At 43.0% G+C, this 19,841-nt stretch overlaps 1 protein-coding gene across 1 annotated transcript in view; it reads left to right on the forward strand.

Moving 5' to 3' along the window:
- The window catches only part of L3mbtl4 (L3MBTL histone methyl-lysine binding protein 4), a 211,680-nt gene that overhangs the window by 5,031 nt on the left and 186,808 nt on the right, over positions 1 to 19,841 (forward strand). Inside the window, exons 2-3 of the mRNA XM_059278761.1 lie at positions 3,602 to 3,737; positions 10,161 to 10,252. Of these exons, the coding sequence (XP_059134744.1) occupies positions 3,602 to 3,737; positions 10,161 to 10,252 (228 nt within the window). The remainder of the gene's footprint in view (positions 1 to 3,601; positions 3,738 to 10,160; positions 10,253 to 19,841) is intronic.

Raw genomic sequence — 19,841 nt, forward strand, 5'->3', positions numbered from 1 at the left:
CCTCCGTATTTCCTAGCCTCCCTGGAGCTGTGGGTTGTAGTCTGATTATCCTTTGCTCTTAACACCTGTCTTATCCTGTTCTGTTGACTGTCTTTGCCTTCATGCATTCTTGTCATCTCTCTCTTCCTTTGCACTTGCAAATCTCTCAAATCTGGACGGCTCTTGCTACTTAGCTGGCATGTGCTTTTCATTGTTGGCATGTTAGGCTGACCTATAAGCTTGTTCATCTTCTGTCCTGTCACAGTGACATCGGAGCTTCAGGGCCAGCAGCTGCTTCTCTAGTCTTTGTCTTGTCCAGGAACAATTGATAGCACCGACCTCTCGGTCCCTTTGGAAGCATCTGCCACCTTGGCTTTCACACCTCTCTGCTTCATGGGAACTCTGCATGCTTTGCTCTTGTACCTCAGGGCTCTCATTCTGCTTCCTACTCACCTTCGATAGGAAAAAAGATGAGTTGCTATGTTGTGATTTGTATTATTATAGATTATTCTACATGCCTAAAATATAGCATCTCTGAAAACACTTTTATTTTTCTTGAGCATTCTGTGTTTGCACACATTCATTTCTTCTTGGAAGCTCAGAATGGAGCCTTAGGATCATTTTTACTCTCTACCTCCCCGTCCTGTTGGTAGGCAATTGCTGGCTGTGGCATGCCTGTGGAATGTCTGCGCTTTCCCTTAGTTTCCTTCCTTCCTGTCTCCAGGGAACATGCCTCTAGCCCTTTCCTCCTCTAGCCCATGGTCATTCTCTGCCATTAGTCTTCTCTCACTAATTCCATTCTTGCCTAGTGCTGGCTCCTAAGTCTTGCTGGTCTTGAGCCTCCCAAGTCCCCAGTGATTCAAGAAACCAGGAGAGTCAAGGTCAGACTGCAGTAGCTGACTCTCATCCTGCACAGTCTTCCTCTTCCTCTTAGGGCACAGTGACCCACCACCTGCCCTGAGGACTCCTATAGATTCATGCTCAGTGCTGTGGAGATGCTGGCATTTGCAGAAGCCCGTTCTTATTTTTCAGCTTTGCTCTAGCTTCGTGCTGCTCCCCACTGGGTTACAGGCTAAATTAGTTTGTCTTAAAGAATGGTGACCTCCCAGACCTTTCTCCTGATCAGAATGAATCCTCCTTTTGTGCTGTTTCCAGATATGCTGCTTGAATTTCTCAACCAGTACAAATTAACTCTGTGTGTGTCTTTCTCCATCATACCATCACACACAACCGTGTGTGTGTGTGTGTGTGTGTGTGTGTGTGTGTGTGTGTGTGTGTGTGATATGTATGGGTAATCTTGATCTGCCTATAGCATGCCTCTCCTCCCCCAAGAAAATGGTAGGTATAGATGAGAGTCAAATTCTCTGCATCTCACAGCACACATAACCTGCGTGGCCCCAGGAGATGAATGGTTTTTAAATTCAGTAGGACTGAAATGAAAAGCAGCCTGAATGTGATGTGCAAATGGAAAATAGTGTAGAAAGAGCATGGAGAAGTTCTTACTGGAGTGATATGACAGAGGTATTAAAATGAGACTTTGGAGAGGTTACCTACCATTGAAGGGTTGCTGCTTCAGGGGCTTTGTTCCTGGCAGTGATATGTTGTTTCTATGAGGACGTTGCATTCCTTGCCATGAAAGGTTCATCGTTTAGAACATTGCATCATGAAGACAGTTCTGGTGGTGCAGTTGTTTCTCATGTGTTCTCTGATGAAGCCTAGCCATCTATCCCTTTAGAAACAGAGCTGAAGTATCACACAAAGGATTGTATTCGTGGCAAATGGAGTCAGAAAGGAACTGTTCTGAGACACTGGTCTCATTGTTCACGCCATAATATTTTCATTTTAGTTCAGAAAGTTGCTCTGAAAACTGTGTGGTTCCCTAGTACTGGGTGTACCCAAGTGTGAGGCTCCTTTGCTACTGATGTTTCAGTTTCAGTCTCAGTCTGTGCTCTCTGAGGTGGGGTAGACAGGAGCAAAGCGGAATGTCAGAGCGTGGAGCAGCCAAAGTTCTGTTCGCAGAGCATGGGTTTTGGGCTCTAAATAGGACATCTTTGTAAGACAAAAATGGAAGCATATAAAAAGAAATTTAAGATTTGGAAAAAATCACAAGGCTAGATAATTAAGGCTTGTCTCCAATAAATTCATGTCTTCATGATGCAAAATTCTGATATTGTGATATTTAAGGCTTGTCTCCACTTAAACAGCATGCTATGCTTTTTATGTTAAGAGATTTTGTGATTGCCTATGTAGTGTGTGTGTGTGTGTGTGTGGTGTGTGTGTGTGTGTGTGTGTGTGTGTGTGTGTGTGTGGTGTGTGTGTGTAAATGCATGCCACAGTAGATGCATGGAGGTCAGAACACAACTGATGGAGTGGTCTCTCCTTCCACTGTATAAGTTCTGAGGATTGAATTTAGGCACGGTGACAAGCATGTTTATTTGTTGAGCCATCTTGTCAACCTATGTCTTAGGGACTTGTAAATGAAGAACTGAGCATAAAAATGTGTATTATATATTTTACACATATAAAACATATTTGTATGAAGAATTAACAAAGTAAAGTTTTTGTTAATTTAAGTAGCCTCAGTTACTCAGAATGATAGACCCGAAATGATAATGTAAGACATGGCTGTTTTTGGTGTAATCTCAAAAGCCCCTAAAAGTTGAGGTGTTCCTGGCCTGGGATAGGGAATGCTTAGTCTGTGAACCTCCTTTTGAAATGTGATAAAGCTACCTGTGTCTGCTAGATGCTGTGGCTGCTTTGGAAGAGGAATACATTGGGGGCTGAAACTGTTAAGTGATCTCCTTTAGTAAAGACATGGCTGCCCCGGGGAAATGTGCCTATGTGTTAGTATCAGGACATACGAGTACCTCTGAGACCATCTGTCATGGTACCAGCCTTCTTTCCATCCTGACTATAGATTTACCCTTCTTGCCTTAGGTTCTAAGCTGGTTATTTTGCCATATCCTTAGACCTGTTTCTCCCAGCCATTGGCTCCACGCCACTGCCTAGCTCAGAATTGAAGTCTCCTCATCCCACTGTGCCTGGTTTTGGAAATTCTCTGGCTGCGCTCAGTGTGCCCCCATCTATTCCCTTCACTGATAGTGTCTGTGGGTCTGCACCTTGGGCACAAGTCAAGACAACGTGTCAGTCAGCGGATGACCCTGACTGTGGCCACTTAACGTGCTTTGTCATCTAAGACTGCTGCTGAATGTGAATGTTCACAGCCACGTCATCTCCTGTAGTCACAGAATAGCACGCTCAAGCATTCCCAGCCAGTTGTGGGCTCACAGTGCCACTTGGTCAGTGAATTCTGCTGCCAATGTCTTTCTTTCTTTCTTGACATTTTCCTTTGATCCTCTTATGCTTTTTTGTTCCATACTGTGCTTTCAGTTTTTTCTTTGCTCACATAGGTGTGCTGGAAAAGCCAGTATACCTGAAGGGGTGTGTGTGTGTGTGTGTGTGTGCCTGTGTGTGTGTGTCTGTGTGTATGTGATGAATGTGTGTGTTGTATGTGCATGTGTATGTGTGCACGTGTATGTGTATGTATGTGTGTGTGCATGTGTGTGTTTGTGCATGTGTGTGTTTGTGCATGTGACAAACCTGTATTTTGTGACTGATTCAGGGTCAAGCTGTCATTTCTGTAAACTTTCACTTGATGGAAGAAGTCACTGTGGATTGGGCTGAGGTCAACTATAGCAAACACCTCAACTTCACAGATGAAGCTGAAGGCTTTTCAGATGCCCCAGCTCACACTTTTGGTGAAGGAAAAAGATGACCCTGTTTATTTCCACACATGAGAAGCATTTGTGTTGCTATTATTTTAAAGCCAGGCCCACTCAGTCTTGTAAAAGAATGACTTCACCATGGAAGCTTGATAGCCTCTCATGTCACCAAATAGGCCAGGATTTAGCTGTAGGCCACCTGTGTCACCCAGAAAGCTCTGGGATCCTTTAGTACATGAAAACATGAGAGATGGGTGCATACCTGCTGCTCACCTCCCCCTCCTCCCAAGCCCTGTATTCACTCCCGGGAGCCACTGGGAGATCATCTCACTCACACCATTACCTGCCCCTACACACCTCAGTTGTGATGATGTTGGGGACATTTTACTTCACCCATCAGGAGATTTAGCTGTGGGCTAGGATGCTGTAACCAGGCAGCATCAGTGAGCCTCTCACCAACAGGATGCCAGACCATAAATGTTGCAGGGCATGGTCTTCGGTTTATACCGCTTTGTGCCTGGGGTGTGGGATGTTGGGGTGTGGGGAGCTGTGTGTATAATCAGCTGGCTAAATCCAAGGAAGAACTCACTTCCCACATACCAGAGCCATGCTACTTGACAGCACTCATCAGCTTGTACACAATCTGTATTTCATTGCTTTGTGCTCTTATTCCTGTGTAAGCATGCACACGTCTAATGAAATATGCATTTGAGCTATGCTAAACTCTATTTAATGAATATTTGCAAAATGATAATTATGTTCTTGTCATAACCATACTTGTTTAGACTTACATTGGGTATTTTTATTTTCTTCATCTTGTGCTATTGTACAGGCTGCCTTGATTGCTTTAAAAATTTTTTTAGAATAAAATATTGGATTAGGGTTGAATAGATCAACAAATATTAACACCTTTTGGCTATAAATATGTATAAACTCGACTTTCAAAACTTTTAATTAAAATCACAAAGCCATCACCAATGAGTGAGCTTATTAATGTGCCTGCAGACTTAATTTTATAGTGTTGTTGAGCTAAAATGGTAATGATTGGATGTGCATTTCTGTGATGTCTTGACTGCATATGGTAAAGTGAGACAGTCCTGTGCAATGGGTGTGGTAGGTCTAGGAACAGTTTATGTCAAACCTTCTGCAGCTGGGTGACTTCCCTATGCATCAGTATAACTCCAGAGTTGAGTTACTAACATTCAGTGTGGAAGCTGGGTGTGGCATGGCGAAGTCCGTAGTCCTGCTACTCAGCAGGCAGAGGTGAGAACTCTTATACCCAGGAATCCAGCCTCAGTAACATGCCAGGACCTGCTACTCCCTTCTTCCCTACCCATTCTGTGTGTGTGTGTGTGTGTGTGTGTGTGTGTCTGTCTGTCTGTCTGTCTGTCTCTCTCTCTATCTAACACACACACACATATACACAATATGAATGGAAAGAAGTATGTAGATGTAACCAACCATCTGATTAAATAAGAAACACAAAGCTGATTCAGAGAAGGAAGCCAAGAGGTCAGAGCTAAGAGCCTCACCCTTCCTGCTTCAGCGATCCTCTTCAGTCAAGAGAGCTCTCCGAAAGGGACCTACTTCCTGTGTGTATGTCTTTATATAGTCTAGCTGTTCTGCCTTCTCATTGGTTGTAAACCCAAACATGTGACTGCCTCGTCACTGCCTGTATGTACAGCCCTCCAGGTCCTCTATGGTATTGAGATTAAAGGCATGTGCCACCGCCGCCACGCACTTGCTATGGCTCTAATAGCTCTGACCCCCAGGCAACTTTATTTATTAACATACAATTAAAATCACATTTCAGTACAAGTAAAATACCACCACAGAAGTATATATATATATATATATATATATATATATATATATATATATACATACATACATACATACATATATATATGCTCACATGTATACTTGTGTACACATACATATCATATCTGTGCTACAGCTACATAATTCAGTACCTAGCATAGACTAATATGGATATTCAGAAGTGACAGTATACAATCAAAGATATTTTCTATGTCAATATTTATCAGAAAGCTAACAATTAGAATAGTTCATTATAGCCAGTGAGTGGAGTGAAAATGAAATTTAGGATTTGCAAATCTGTATGTCTGATTTGCAAATCTATATGTCTACCTAATGTTCTATAAAACAAGTGCTTTGTTTATAGAATGGTTCAGAGAATTGCATAAAAAAATAAGATACACTGAAGCAGTGTGTGTAATTATTGGTTCTTTCTATTCAGGATAGTTAAGAGAAATGAGTTGGTCAGATATCCATGAATAATTTTTTTGCTTGCTTGATTTTTTTTTTAATGAGGCAGAGTCACATGTAGTCCAGGCTAGCCTAGAACTTGCTCTGCAGCTGGGTTTGGCCTTAGACTCCTAATTCTTTTGCCCCCATTTCCCAAGTACTAGGATTACAGGCATGTGCCACTACCAAGCTCTTGAATACATTTTTAAGGCCCAAAGTGGTATTAGGTCTGCCTTTGCCTTTAAGTCATCAGACAAGTATTTATGATCAGGCAAGATAACAGCTTGCAAGATGGGGAAGAACAAAGCCAAGGACATGCTGTCTTCTTAGTGGCTTGTGTTCTAACTCAAAGTAGACAAACTCAGCTGGTGCCTCTCAGTAATTCTCACACTACAGAGGCAGAAGCAGGGGGATCCGAATTTCAGGCCTGCTTGGGCTACATAGTGAGACCCTGCCTGCCTCGAACAATTAACAAAGTAAATACACTGTTTAGTTCCAGCTAATGTAAGTCTTGCAGGAACTAGAGAAACCATGTGATGGGAGACAGAGAGGGAGCAGGTGGTGGGAGAGGGCCTGTCCCCAGGCTGTGGTGCTGGCAAGCCATTGTGCATTCGATGTCCCTTGAAGGTACCATATTGCTGAGTAATCCTCTTGCTCTACTAAAATATTTAATTCATTGGAAGTTTCTGTTGTCTGATTTTATGTATTCTTTTTATGATGATTGTTAAAAGGTCTCTGCACACTTATATAATCATAATAGAAAGTCTTAGATATGATTTACTTTGGGCTAAATGATAATGTATGACAATCAGAAATATGATTAAATTGAGAAATTACACAGAGTCTTTTTAAGAACCCAGCTGTTGCAGAGAATGAGATATCTATATTTGCTTTAGCATCAGTTCTGCTGTATTTTTTATTTTTTTTTGTAAAGCACATAATTGTAAGGCAGTAAAATGCTTGTGTGAAAACAGGGAAGTTGAATAATCTTCCTGGAACATCATCAGGGTTTATCACATCGCTTTCTCTGGGAAGCAAATGAAAAAAATCTCATGTTGGGAGATACTGAAGCAACCACAAAGCTTTTAGCAGCGTCATGGGCCAAGAAGCTACAGGCTCCTAGATGGGCTCCCATTAGGATGGCTTGGTATTTCAGAAGAACTAGAAAATCCACCAGTCACAACTCCGCCGGTTTCCTTTGATGATTAAACTGCTTTCTCCCACTCCAGCAGTGTGTTTCTCAGCAGCCACAAGCTAATGCTTGGTCTGATAGAGGATGTTAACATCCATGCTTTTGGTGCATGTTTTAGGCATAAGTAGTGTTGCCTAAATTTAAATGATTTCCCTCTGTTGTCAGCGAGGTACATTGAGTACTAAAGGGAAATAATGCATATGATGTCTTTTTCATCTCCTGGACCAGGCAGAGGGTCCCACTTTAGACCTTGCTGCTCTTTGTAGAGTAGGAGGCTGACAAAGAATTTGAATTTCAATATTAAAAGTCTGTGGGAATATTCCTTTCACAGTGTCTTGAGGTTGCTGGTGGTGGGTCTGTCCGATTGCCTTATTGTCCTGGGAGATTTCAGATGCAGGGCGTGGAGGAGGAGGAGCCTTTCTTTCTGTCACTGCTAGTGGGGATGTAGTTCTGACCGGTCTACCATCTGCACCTTCTTCTGGGACATTAGTGCTCAGCCCTTTTAGATCAGTATCTCCAAGTGTATTTATGTGTGTGTGTGTGTGTGTGTGTGTGTGTGTGTGTGTGTGTGTGTTAAAATAATAATCCTTGTAGAGTATTTTGACTGTAGAAAATGCAATAGGGAATATGTATTTACATTAATCGCACTGCCATATACAACTGCTGTTAATATTTTGCTGTTTTTTTTCCAATTTCTTTTCTATTTATGTTTTCATTTGTTGGCACACATGTGTAGTGCCTAGCACATAGAAGGTATTTTGTAAATATGTTATTAGATGAGTGATACACACATGCATACGTATACACACATATATACCTTATGTGTTTATTTTTCTGCTTCATTTTTAATTGTCAGTTGCCTTTATTTATTAGGGTACAAATATAATTTTTTTACATATACACATGTGCTCATCTGAATGCATGTGCATATGGGTATTATCTGATCTGTGTGTGGAGGCTAGAGGTCAAGTTTGATTGTCTTTCTCAATTGCCCGGTATCTTCTCTTTTGAGACAGGGACTTTTACTGAACCCAGAGACCACTGTTTGGCTAGATATGCTCTGTAGCAAGCCTCAGGAATCTGACTTTCTCTGCCTCCTGGCCAGTGGGTCTATAGGGACTTTTTTAAGGGATGCTGGGAATCAAACTCAGGTCTGCATGCTTGCAAGACAAGCGCTTTTCGCTTTTCGACTGAGTGTTCTCCCTGACCTAAATGGGCTGTTTTGATGTCTGTTGATATTGTGGAAAGACTAAAGGAAGATAATTAGCATATCTATCACCTTACATAGTTATTTTTTTAAAGGTGAGAACACAGAGAATTTCTGTGTTTTCTTTTTTTTTTTTTTTTTTTTTTTTTAAGCAGCTTTGAAATATGCAATATACTAACCGTGGTCACCATGTTATTTGATAACTCCTAAAACTCACTCCTTCTATGTAACTGAAACTATACCCTTTGACAAGCATGTCCCCTTTCTCTATTCCCTGTTCTTCAGCTCTGGTTACCATCTGTATTCTCTTTCATTCTGAGGTTGATTTTGTTTAGATTCCACACATAAGTGAAATCATACCATATTTGCCTTTTTATGCTCACCTTATTTTATATCTCCCATAGCAAAAATGTGAATATGAAAGATCACATATGCCCTTAGTCTCTTTAAGTTTCTTAATGACACATTTAATTATCAAAAGATTTCATTAAATTAAATACAGGATTTGATAATCTCTGAATCATATCTATCTATATCTATATCTATATATATCATATGTATGTGTGTATGTAATTTAACCTTCCTCCCATGTTAATTCCCTTTTACGTACTTGCCTTTCTGTTGGTGCACACTTTTACCTTCAACTTTTATTAGTGCAGAGCTACTTTGTTGGTTAATTCCAGAGGAGACTTTGCTGAGGCACCTGTGGTAATTTTAAAGCCATTTTTTTTCTAATTTTCATTATTTAAAAATGGTAATTTTTTATTTCAATGACCAAATATCAATCTGCAAAATTGGGAAAGCAGAAAAATCAAAGCAGGAGAAAATTGGAAAGCAAATTACTTATGTTCCTTGTACCAAAAGATGACTTCGTGTGAAATATGACTTCCATAGTTTTCGTCTCACTTTTTTTTTTTTTTTTTTTTTTTGGTTTTTCAAGACAGGGTTTCTCTGTGTAGCTTTGTGCATTTCCAGGAACTCACTTGGTAGTCCAGGCTGGCCTCGAACTCACAGAGATCCACCTGGCTCTGCCTCCCAAGTGCTAGGATTAAAGGTGTGCGCCACCACCGCCCGGCTCATCTCACTTTTAATCTACCACATATTTATCAAAAAAGGAGTTTTGTTTTCTAAACTCTCTTCCCTTCCTTAGTGTATTGTTTGCGGGACCTCTGCACAGCATACATGGCAATGTCTATATAAAACATCAAATTAACTCATTAATGGACATTTAATTTATTTCTAGTGTTTCATTGCTTTGTTGTCTACTAACCAAAGTCCTGTGTCTTGTCCCCTGAGTAGTCTACTGTGAACCCATTAAGACAAGCTCCTAGAAGAATGGCCATATCAAGTAGAAGCCCATCACGACTGTTGGCAAGTGTGGCCACATTTGCCATGCTTCCTTCTGAGGCTTATGCCAACTGACACCCACCAAAGACGTCATGGAGGTGAAAGTGGAGGGTTCAAAGGCGTCAGGCCATTGACTTAGAAGTCGACGGCATCCCTTTGCTGTCTCTGCTGGCGTCTTTGAGATGCCAACTGCAAGTTACAGGAGGCACCTATTTGAGGTGTGTTCATGAGCTTGACTCCTGACACAGAAAGCTTAGTGTGGAGCCATGGATGAGGGAAGGTTCCTAGACAGGTACAGGAAGTAAGTGGCCATGTCCTAACTAGTGGCTCTTCTGATCACCAACTTAAGCAGCCTGCTGTTTGAGTTTACCTTCAGTTACGTTTTTATCCTGTTTTTATTCCATCAAGAATTGCTTCAGGAAAAGTGTTGTATTTTCTCTTCTAGAACCTTCTGTGACTACAGGGGAAACCTGGTCCTGGGAGCAGTACTTAAAAGACTGGAGTGCTGTGGCCGCACCGGTTGAGCTGTTTTCCAAGGTCAGCCTTAAAATTTTTCATGGGGACTTAATTAGGAAATTTCCCTGAAATGAAAACATTTGCCTCGGCAGCTTGCCAATTAGTGAACTCATGGGCAGGGCTAGGAAATGACCCAGCAAAGCTAATCCGAACTTTAGTGTTTCAGAGTACACACTGGAGCTGGGTGTGTATCCAGCACTGCCACCTACCATCTCTGTGAGCCCTGGGCAAGTCATTCAGCCTTTCTGTGCCTCAGTTTCCCCACCTGTATAGTAGGAAAGATACCCGTCTCCTTGGTTTTTTGAGAGACTAGATAAGTTGAACACATAAGGTACACAGAAGGCAATCTGCTCATTAATTAATCACCTTCTTCCTATTAGCTGATATCGTTTGTATATGTCCACTCAAGGGTTATGATACACAGATCTATTTTTGTTTGTTGACTGACAGTAATAGATGAGGTGGGATGTTAAAAAAGATTGTGGGAGCCCCAGATCACACCATTCCAACTAGGAAGATTTGCTGAGCAGTCAGGACAGACTTGTTTAATTGAGTGCTTGGGCACCAGAGCCTGTGGTTGTGTACAGGGACTCTTCTGCATTCAAAATTGACATCATTATATTGTATTTTAACCTTCAGTGAGAGGTGAACCTTGTGCTTGTGCTTGCTACCCATCTCATGGCACCTGCTGTGGTACCCTCAGATTCTGTTTCTGGTGAAATGACCAGTATTTATCATTGTGGACGTAGCGATGGATAGGGAGAAAGGGACCATAAAGAGGAAGAGAGAGACCAAGTCCTGGCACCCCACAGTGAACAAATACTAAACACTTTAGTGGTTTCTGCAACAAAATAATGGGAAGGTTGAACCATGGAAACTGAAAGCGTCTAGAACAGAGGCTTTAGCCGAGCCTGCGTATCACATAGAAAGGGATGAAGTGCTGATCTTCTGGAGGGCTGCCGAACCAGAATCTCAGGGCGTGAGGCGGGGAATGTGTAATCAGGAAGCCTCCATTCTGTGGGGCTCTGAGGTCTGCCTCCTTGGGAGGGGTGAGGGTATGTAGGTTCTGCTTAGTGCTTGGGTCCCCACCACCCTTCTTTGCTGTTTATCCCATCCACACCATGTCAGTCCATAGCACAAATGCTAGGCAGGTGTGTCTCTTTCTCTTGCATCTCTTAGTGTTTTCTGTGTTGAGTATGCATGCATGACCTCTTAATGTTGATTGACTTACAAGAAGACCTTTCTTTCTTCAGAGTTCCAGAAGGTCTTGGAGAAGGTGGCTTGGACCCAAACAGTCCAGTGTCTCTCGCAGGCCTCTCCCTCTCTGCCTGTGCCCATCCCATATTCTGGCTGTAGGATCATTGCAGGTCCATAGATAGAGTGGCCCAGCAGGGGTTAGAGAACCTAGGGCAGAAGAACCTGATCTGCATTCAGGAGGTGACGTTTACCTAAGGACACAGCTGGTGATTCTGTGCCTACATTTGATGGCATTACTATCCAGAGTCTCCAGGTAACCCGGAGATGCAAAGATGGAGGGATAATGATGGAAATAGAACTTACACGTGGACAAACTGCCTGTGGAGAACACTGTGCCTCAGATGTGTGCTGTACCCTCAGGTTGGGGTCCTAGCACCGGGTTTAAGACACTAGATACCTGAGCATTGGCGTACAGTGAAGGCGTTTGCAAAGCAAGGTGAGTTTAGGCTGGAGGCAGGCAAGTGTCAGATTCACTATCCCTTTGTTGTGTCCCTTCAGCCCAGACATAGAACGTATTAGTGTCATTAGTTTATTCTGGACGGTTCTTTAAGGTCCATCAGCCATTGGAGAAATGCTTGGAGAGTGAAGCTTTCTCCTCTAGATTTCCCTTCTTGGTCTGGTGTTAATAAAAAAAGACACCCAGGGGAAACGGGAGACTTTTCTACTGAAGCAAATCAGGGCATCCGTGTTGGGAACCAAATTCTTAGACTGTTGGGCATGAAGTGAAGCGTGCATCCCTCCACTTTTAGAGAGAGGAAGAAGTGTTACTGGAAAGCTCTTAGCGAGGGAAGGACGGTCAGGGGTCCCTGTGGAGGGATATTCGTGAAAAGTGAGTGCAACTGGGTGATCAGCACAGGATGCTCTCCCATGGTCCTTTGGCTAATGAGATGACTGTGAGATAATGATTGAACTTTGACATTCGTCAACTTTGAAGATACAGCAAAGCATTAGTGATAGCACACAGAGTTATTGGACATGTTGGCTCCCTTTATCTTACCTCTGACCTGACAGGAAGCTGCTCATGTTTTAAGGCTCTGAGTGTGCCAGAGGACATGTAGAAAGCACGAGGCACCAAGAGTCAATGGCATTTCTCAGAATCTTGTTGCTCAGTTGGGAAAGAAGACATTACCTAAAATATGTTATTATGCATTTATATATGTATGAGCTTATGTATGTGCAAAACAGTAATAATTAAAGAAAAAGAGGCCATGATTATGAGAGAGGGAGAGAGAGAGAGAGAGAGAGAGAGAGAGAGAGAGAGAGAGAGAGAGAGAGAGAGAGAGAAGGGAGACATGGGAGGGGTTGGAGATGGTAGAAGAATGGGGAAGATGATGATGATTTGGATCGTATCTAAAAATCATCGAAGACTTGGATGAGAGGGAAAAAAAAAGAAAAAAAAACACATTGGTGAGGCAGACCATTACTCACGGGCTGCACAAGTGATGACTTTAGGAGACATTCTGTGTTAGAGTTATGGGCCTGTCTGACTGAATGAGGAAAGAAAGAAGTGACTGTGTTTGCCTTGATCTCTTAGCAACTGAAGATATCTGTGCTCAAGATCTGGTGTGACTCCAGCTTGACCCTTGCATTTGAAGATGAATAAACATGCTTGTGATTGAAAACTTCAATGCCGTCAAAAAGACAGAAGGTTGTGTCAACCTTCCAAGAGGGAGCTAAACTCAATTTTATATTGACACCCTTGATTGTTAGTGTTCCTTTTGGTGTACAAACATTATAATGATGTTGTTCACGCCAGCCACTGTGAATGAAGTTCTTTGGCCTCTTAGTGTTAAAAATAGAACAAAGTTGTTTGCATTTCTTGACTGGATTACTATTCTAAAGGCATTAAAGTAGTGGTTCACTGCTAATGTTTCTAACCTAACATTCAAGTTTTAGAAGGTATACCAAAGCTACATGCAAACTTACACACACACACACTCACACACACATACACACACAATTAAACCCTGAAAATCAGATACCTATTCAACTAAGAGAATGAAATGATAACACTTTAAGGAAAGTGTTCCTATTTTATTTACACTCATTTCTGAAAATCTACCTGTCTATTTTAAGTTTTTCTTAGTATAAGACAAAGCCAATTGTTTCATATTTTATAGTTAATTTCACCATCTGAGGTAAGACATAAACAAGAATATAAATAAAACAATATTTTTTGTTGTTTACAGCAGATTTAAAGACAGTTTCTCTTTATTACCCGTGCAATGTCTATCTTGATTTCATTTGGAAATTGAAATATTGTTTTTCTTGCCTTTTGTTGAGGTTGGTATTGCAAGTATTTCTTCCTATATCTCCTGCCACCATCCTTACCAGCGCATACATACATCTACTGCAGATATTATTTTAATATCTTTGTGTGCTGCCTCCACTCCTCATGTCCACTCACCTCCTCCTCCACTCCTCATGTCCACTCACCTCCTCCTCCACTCCTCATGTCCACTCACCTCCTCCTCCACTCTTCATATCCACTCACCTCCTCCTCCTTTTCTCATGTCCACTCACTGCCTCCTCCACTCCTCATGTCCACCCACAGCCTCCATTTCTCATATTTGCATCTGTATGGAACTGAATCCCTCACAACTGGACACAGCTTCCTTTGGGTATGTCCAGCTGCTCTCAGCACCGCCTTCTGCTTGACTGTTCAGTCTTTATCCAAGTTCGTGCTGTTTCAACTAGAAAGTCTCTGCCCTGCACCCAAAGCCTCCCTCTTTCAGGAAGCTGCCCCAGACAGCCTGCTCACTCTGGTTTCTCCTCATATAGTTGCTGAGAGCCAGCCATGCCCAGCTTACTCAGGTGGCAGTGATGACTTGGGATGGCATCTTCATGATTCTGTAGAAGTAGCAGTGAGACAAGATACCAGCGCCTTCTGTCTGCCTTCCCCCTGCGACAGTAAACCATATACTGCCCGTTTGTGGAAGTATAACTGGCCCTGAACATCAAGTCTTATTGTACTCCGTATTCTTGTCACTAGCTTAAAGGCCAACTCTTTCTTCTATCCCTGTCTTACCAGCCTTTGTTGGGTTGCTAGGAAAACAGGCAAAATAAAGAATTAGGCATCAGCAAGGAAGGTACACTTCTGTGTTAAAAAAAAAAAAAATGGCGTTTCAAAAAAAAAAAACCCACCTTATTAGAAAAGTTAAAAATCTCTTGGACTTCCCTTGCATATTCTTATAGTTTAGCAATAGAAGTTTATCTTGATTCCATGTAGCTAAGATGCAGCATTCGTTCCTTATTGCTGTGTGACAGATCACCACACATTCAGTGGTCTGAGAATGCACAGGCTCATTATCTGACAGTTCAGAGGGTCAGCAGTCTGAAATGGGTCTGGAAGGTTTTCCTTCCTTCTAGAACTCTGGGGGAGAGTGTCTTCCTGCCTTGGTTGCTTGCTGACTACCCACACCGGTTGACTCGTAAATCTAACCTCTGTTTTCAGTGTCATGTTTCCTCTGGTGCTCCTGTTTCCCTCTGATAAGGGACCTTTGATGATGCTGGCTCACCCCAATAAGCCAGGATAATCTTTCCATCTCGGGATGCTGCAGGTAATCACATCCGCCCAATTCTGTCAGCCATGCATGATGACATACTTAGCTTCTCGGATCAGCACTTGCTTATTTATTTTCATTACTTTGGGGCATCATCCTGCCTGCTGCAGATGTCATCCTCTTTAGTGCTGTTTCTAGGCTGTCCCCTCCCTGGCCTGAATGACTGCTCATGAGGTGGTCCTGACCTTTCTAACCCAACCAATGATACAACTTCCTCAGTAGCTCATCATTCTCTTCTCTTTATGGCCAGATTGTATAGCTGCTTCTCCCTGGTACCCCTCACCAGGCCATCATCTCCCTCCTTCAAGAATGTGAATATTCTTGATGCTCTCTAGCTTCCTGGCACTCCCTTCTGATCCTTTCTGTTGCATACCAAGGAGGAGTCTTTTTGCAGTTTATGCTGTGTTATTTCCACTGTTTCTCTGTTTGCTTCACGAGAGAAGAATGTGAGTCTGCTGCTGTGTATGCCCCTTCCTGTGTCTCTGTGCACTGCTAATATCTTTACACTTCTCTCTCTTCTCACTCAGCCACGTTCCCAACCTGTGATGTTCTTCCCAGCTTCCTTGAACGGTAAATCTTTCCACGGGACCACTAATTCCTTCTTAGCTCCAGCTGTCTCCCCCATGCTCTTGTTCTGTAAGCCCCAGTTGAGCTCCATCCGCAGAGGTGAGCCAGGGTCTCATTACCCGATAGGCCCGTGTAGTTTGCTTTCACAGGTTCACAAAGCACTAGTTTTTCTTTGAAGACTAATAGTTCCTCTACTTTCTCTGTGGGGCTTCACATTTATCCCGACCAGTCTCAGTGTCCTAGGTTTCTCAAGTTACCCCCTCTCTTACTGGGATCCTCAGCCCCCTTGTCAGTTTGTTATCATCTTCCATACGTGCTGTACAGCCCTTCCCTGGAGGCACATGTCCACCCCAGGTGTCACACATGTTCCCTACCACTTCCCTAGGTATGTGAAGCGCTCATCCTCCATATGTCCTGTACAAACCATAGTTGGCTCCATCTCCTGATGAGCTGCCTTGCCATGCTCAGTGTCCTAGTGAATGACCATCTTCTAGGGTCCTGGGTGGCCAGCTTGATCATGACTGATTGGCTCTGCATGTCTGTCCATGAAGTGTGTGAACACCACACATCCTTGGATGTTGATGACATGGCAAATCCATAGGCTCAGGTGTGTAGACACCGTCTGACCTTTCCTTTCCCTCTGGAGACTTAACCTGGGCACCTCTTGATCCTCAGGAAGTAGCTTTTAGTCCTCAGGTCTTAGTTCTCCCATGGTTCCCACAAGAAGCCATTGATTCATTTATGAACAGGGTGTGCCCTCCAAGCTCCTCTTGCATACATATCATGTCACTCAACACTTCATGGTCCCCGCTGTGATGGAAAGGGTCTTGTTCTACTCTAGCTAACCCCTTACCCGAGCTCCCACTCCACCATTTACTTGGTGCTCGGCCTTCCATTATTTCTTTTCTCTGTCCTTTCCCAAAATCTATTCTGCTTAAGGACAGATGCTGCCCTGGGCTCTGTGCATCCAGCTTCTTGAAAATTTATGTCTTTTGTTCTCATTTCTTGAGTTTTTAAATTTTTTTGAGCCCAAACTTTGTATTGTGGTCTGTGATTACTCATGCTGTCGGCAGAAACCATCCTGCAGAAATGACCTCAGGATTCTATAGCAAGGTACAAGTCAAGCCTCCTCTGTGAACTCCCTCCTGGAGACCTCAACCACTCTTGGCCTCTGGTTTTACTTGTTTCTGGCCACTCCTTGACCTTCTCTCCTTGCGTTCCTTTCCTTTCCCATGATTTCATGTCCAGACTCACTCTGCACGGCCCCTGGAGCCAGTTTATCGATCTCCCTCATGTGCATCCTGTAGCAGGTAGTAAAGTCTCCACTTCCCCTCTAGAGTATCCTACCACCTCCCTAGGTACATGAAGTGCTCACCCTCCATATGACCTGTACAAACCATAGTTAGCTCCACCTCCTGATGAGCTGCCTTACCAGGCTCAGTGTCCTAGTGAATGACCATCTTCTAGGGGCCTGGGTGGCCAGCTTGATCACGGTGGAGATTGATCGGCTCTGCATGTCTGTCCATGAAGTCTGCTCAAGGTCTGACCTGTAGCTTCTCTTGGGGATCACCTCTACTGCCTTAATTTAGGAGTGAGCCCTTTGTCTTTTTGTGCACACATCTTGAGCTGAAGGTATTTGTCTGTCTCTATGAACTATGGCCTTTATTGCACTATGCCTGTAGCCTTAGCAGCATGTACTGTTACATGACATTTTTGTATCAGCCCATTTGGCTACCTGTCTTTCCTCTGGTGTACATGTGTATGCCTGTGTGTGCTGTTGCCTGTGTGCGCGTGGAGGTGAGTCACTGCCCACAAATTATTTAATGAAGACTTTCCCTGAATCTGGAGTTCATCTGTTCAATTTGGGTTGCCAGCAAGCCCCAGACATCCACTTGTTAACTCTGTCCCAGCTCTGGAATTATGGGCTTGTGCTACTTTACCAACTGAGCCAACTCCAGAGCCCTGTGGAGTTGTTTTGCTGAGTATAGTCTCCCTCTTGATGGGTTGTAAAGTCCTTGGAGATCAGCTAAGTTTCATTTCCTTCTTCCTCTTCCTTTCCCTCCCTTCCTCCTCCTCTTCCTCCCCCTTCCTCTCTCTCTTCCCCCTCCCTCACTTCTTTCCTTTTATTTTCTTCTTTTTTTTTCCAGGGGAGCTACTTTAGCAAGCCCCTCTAGCTTCTCTTCTACCACTTTATGGAGAAAGCACGTGACTCACCTCTCTGACCTCCCACCTTTAGCTGGAAATGCCAAAGGTCACATAATTCTTGGGGATAATCTTGTGAGACTTTTGACCGTGTCTGACACAGGCTTCACTTGGATAAGTGCAAGAATTTTTCCAGTCTTTCTTTTAGCCCCAAGTCCCTTGTTCTTCTCAGAACACCTCTTAGTGTTCGATGTCTCTGTGCGCTCTGACTGTGGTTCATTCACACTGTCAGCCTGGACCCATCATCTCCCGCTTGTCAGGCCTCACTCTGGCCACAGTCTCTTTCCTGGCTGGTCTGTCCCTTGAGGGACTGCTCTGGTCCTCGTCTCTGATCTACGTTTGGACAGAGTGTCCGACATGACCCTTCCCTCCTCACTGCACCCAGCACCTCACTGCTGGCAGCTGGACACTCCTGTCTGGGATCTCCACCCCCCCCAACCCCAGTCTTTACACTTGGCCACATGTGGAATTTCTTTGTGCTGAGATCAGAGCCTCTTCCTCCCTACTTAATGCCTTTCTTTATAAACAAGGCAGAAACACCTGACATTTCCCTCTCTCCTTTCCACTCTGCTATCTCCACTCTCTATGCCACTGTGTCCATTTTCCTGTCATGCTGTGTGGCTATTAAAATTTGTTGTGATGTAGCATGATTTTGGAAATAAATACTCTAAGCCCTGTTAATGACATTCTTCTCTAGGTAATGGGCTATGTTCATTTGGGACTCCCTGGGGACAGAGACACCTTCTGGCTCATCCTCCTGTTGGCTCACACTCCTGCTTTTTCAGTCTTCCCACCTGAATGAATAAGGAATGAATAGAGCAGAATGGAGAGCCCCTATTTTTCTAAATATGTCTGTTCATGAAATGGTACCTGAGAAAGTGTGTGTGTGTGTGTGTGTGTGTGTGTGTGTGTGTGTGTGTGTGTTCTTTTTTTGAAATAAAATCTGAGTATGTATTTAACTGTAAAAGTCTGAGTTTAACATTTAGTTCTGTAAGTATAGAAAGATATCCATGTCAAAGTATCTAAAACTACCCAAGACAATTAGAACTCTCAGATCTAAAACAATTCATTGCGATATCAAGCTTTTGTGTTGTGAACACACTTGCCAATGATTTGATAGCACCACCTATTAATGTAGATCCCTCTTTGATAGCATGTTAAATATTATGAGCTGCACAGTGACTGCATTATTCCCTTACCAGTTATATGAACTGGTTAGAATGGTCTGTGTTATATGAACTGGTACCACTGTGTTTTATGAACTGTGAGAAATTCCTGCATTATATGAACTGTGAAAACAGCTTTTGTTACATGAACTGGTGAGTACTACATGTGTTACAAGATGCTTTGAAAACATTTTCATCCCTGCCCATTTTTCTGTTTGGCCCCCAGCATTTGCTCCTTTGCTTGCTTTGTGTTTCTGTTCTCTCTGTTTTTTCTTGATCCTACTTTGAAGATGAATTTATTGATGTTTAGTAGTTTTCCTTCAAGAAAAGAATCAATAAATGCATTGTATTCAGGTGTTTCACTGATACTTAACTCAAGTGGAGCACATTTGAAAATAGAGTGCTACTCCATGATGTCATGTCTTCAGTAGATTAATAGCAAAGGATCTAAACCTTAGAAAGATCCCTCACTAGTATCCATTTCTCATAATTCCAGAGCCTTTACTTTTGATGCAAAATTGGAGAGATGCCCTGAGCTCATGGCTCAGTTACTTTTAAATACCTATAATTCCATTCTCTGAAATTATAAGAGTCAAGGAACCAAGGCTGCTGTGGAATAGATGATGTGAGGCTAGAACCAGACAGCCAACCTAGGCCACACTTCTGTTCCTAGAAGGGGCTCAAAGCTCCTGAGACGGTGGCTTTTCTGTACCGCCAGCTGGAAGCCAGGTGTCAAGCCCAGAGCTGTTCAGAAGAAAGGAAATTTAAAGAAAGAACAGAGTGGCATCTGGGAACAAGGACAAACAGACTCTCCCCCTGTAGCTGAAGGAAATGTTTTTTTATGGGCAGTATCCT

The sequence above is a fragment of the Peromyscus eremicus genome, chromosome 13 (genome assembly GCF_949786415.1).
Source record: "Peromyscus eremicus chromosome 13, PerEre_H2_v1, whole genome shotgun sequence".
In the NCBI taxonomy this organism is placed as follows: Eukaryota; Metazoa; Chordata; class Mammalia; order Rodentia; family Cricetidae; genus Peromyscus; species Peromyscus eremicus.